This window comes from Sinocyclocheilus anshuiensis, unplaced genomic scaffold (genome assembly GCF_001515605.1).
Source record: "Sinocyclocheilus anshuiensis isolate Anshui unplaced genomic scaffold, SAMN03320099.WGS_v1.1 scaffold741, whole genome shotgun sequence".
Classification (NCBI taxonomy): Eukaryota; Metazoa; Chordata; class Actinopteri; order Cypriniformes; family Cyprinidae; genus Sinocyclocheilus; species Sinocyclocheilus anshuiensis.
The window spans coordinates 37,788-40,504 of NW_015539867.1; the positions used below are offsets into that span (position 1 = coordinate 37,788).

At 30.3% G+C, this 2,717-nt stretch overlaps 1 protein-coding gene across 1 annotated transcript in view; it reads left to right on the forward strand.

The window, feature by feature from the left end:
* Positions 1-592: 592 nt before the first annotated feature.
* The window catches only part of LOC107685012 (1,4-alpha-glucan-branching enzyme-like), a 163,955-nt gene continuing 161,830 nt past the window's right edge, over positions 593-2,717 (forward strand). Inside the window, exon 1 of the mRNA XM_016481431.1 lies at positions 593-690. Within this exon, the coding sequence (XP_016336917.1) occupies positions 593-690 (98 nt within the window). The remainder of the gene's footprint in view (positions 691-2,717) is intronic.

Consider the following 2,717-nt stretch of genomic DNA (forward strand, 5'->3'; position numbering starts at 1 on the left):
CATTTCTGGAGGTTAGTTGGATAAGTACACATATCTTGAAATCGGTTTGTAAGTCATTGGCATTCTGTATAAACATAACATGTTTTAGACATCAATATTCAATAAAATATATTTTATATTTATATAATAATACATTTATATAATACATATAACATATTTATATTATTTATAAGATATATATGAATGATAATAAAACTAATACTAACTACTTACGCTAATTCCCCTCTAAGAAAGTAAATAAACACAAAAATTGCCAAAATTATTTTGAATTCTAAAGCTAAAAAAAGTGATTCTGTATAATCGACTTAACAGTGAAAACTTTACTGCAATAAAATCAGAAAGAAGTATTTATGAAAGCACAAACACTGAGAGACAAGGGCAAGTTTGCTGCCAGCCAAGAAATGTGTTTTATATGAAAGGAGGTCTGTTCTGCTCTGCGCGCTGACTGGATTGCACAACAGGCCAAGGTGGATTGGTCGTGTGTTTGCTAAGCCCCCAGAGAAGCTCCCAACCTCCTTTAAATTCGGACTACCAGACCCCTTTGAGCAAGAGATGATATATCGCTTCTATTAAAACTCTGAGAGCCACAGCAATGTCAGATTCAAGCACTGATGAGAGTTTACCAGACCTTACCGCGTTTATCCAGACGGATCCGTATATAAGACACTATGAGGGAGAGCTGCGCAGAAGGTAAACACACCTTGTTTAAACTTTTAACAAATGCGACATGCCTGCTTACTTGGTTTTATTCTTCATTTTATTCATTTACTCTGGGGTTTTTTTTACTAAAATTATGCGTTTAGATAACTGTAATTCATACCTGTAGTCTTCTTCACTATGTGCGTCACTCAGGTGGAGTTCACGGGAACTCCAAAAGTTTCTGATCGCTAATCCAATCAGAAATATGTGTGTCTCTCACGTGCTGCATGTTCGGCCTGACATATTACGCACTCTATTAAAGAAATCTATGCTGTTTGTGTTTATCTATTAATGCTGCCACGCGTAAATGCTCCAAACGTCAATTCATGAAAGTATTCTAATAATTTTAGTGGATTGTTCACCAAATTGTACAGTTTAATGGCATACCCTGTTAATAAAAACAAAAGAAACCATCACAGAATTTGTAATGGCTTTACTGGTTATAATGGGAATTGTATTGGTTTTAATGGAAACTGTATGGTCCCTGTAAGTCTCTGTTTGTCACCTTCTATTAGTGGCTTGTTAAAACCACTAAATCCTAAACACACTACAGGAAACCATTTTTTAATAGTTAATAGGTGATGGTTTGTAATGTTTGTTTGTAATTTGTATTGGAGTTTCCGCAGGGTGTGACTGTTCAGCTGATGGAACTTTCCAAAATACATTTCGTTATTATTTCCTCCTCGGAGGAAACGCCCCTGCTTGATGAATAGAAAGATCCAAAGATCAGCATTTATCTGAAATAAAAAGCTTTTGTAACATTATACACTATACCAAAAGCTTTGAGTCAGTATAATTATTATTATTTTTTTTTATTATAGAAATTATTACTTTTATTTAGCAAGGATGCTTTAAATTGATCAAAAGTGATGATAAAGACATTTATAATGTTACAAAAGACTTCTATTTCAGATAAATGCTGTTCTTCTGAACGTTCTATTCATAAAAAAAAATGAAAAAAATCTTCTCTGTTTTCAAGATAATAATAATAATAATAATAAATGTTTTTGAGCAGCAAATCAGCATATTAGAATGATTTCTGAAGGATGTGATTGGAGTGATGCTGAAAATTCAGCTTTGAAATCACAGGAATAAATGACATTTTAAAATATATTCAAATAGAAATCAGTTATTTTAAATAATACAAATATTTCACAATATCACTGTTTTTTCTGTATTTTTGATCAAATAAATGCAGGCTTGGTGAGCAGAAGAGACTTCTTTAAAAAACATTAAAAATCTTACTGATCAAAACATTTTAACTGGTAGTGTATTAAAACACATTCTCTAAAGTGCCTAAATGTCAACATTTGTAGGGGTACAAAAAAATATATATACGTTGTATTGAACATTAATGGAGTAACAGATTTTGTGTGAAAATAAATCATTCAAGTTGTTTATTTTGTTTAAAAATCTTATAAATGTATGAGGTGGCAAGAGGGGCCTTTTTCCTCACACATGGGGTAAAAGGCCCACCAGCATGGGGTAAAAGGCAAACGTTATTGATACAAATACTTCAGCTAAAATAATGTTTTTTTAAATAATGTCTAAGTTAATACTTGTTCAAAACAATCACTTTAGCAAAGTTTGTACTATTTTCTGCTTATTTTGAAAAATAAAAGAATATTTTTTTTTCAATAAATATACTGTCATTAAAATATTTTAATATAAAAAATATATTTTAAAATACAGAAACAAAATCGTTTAAATAAGTAAAGATTCTGAAAGAGAGAGATCCAATAATAATTGAATATATATTTAGAGTAGTAACAACAAATTATATTTTATTATATGATATGATTAATATCATGTTTTTAAATATGATGGTTTCATTCTAAACACGGTGATTATCTCTAATATGGACACCCAACATAATATATGATATTTACCATCTGAATCTAACCATGTCATGTCAACAAATGGAAAAGTCAGCCATCTTAAAGAAGACAAAATATATGCATTAATTTTAGCGATTCTCATTTGCTACTTAAATCTACAACATTTTAAACATTTTAAAA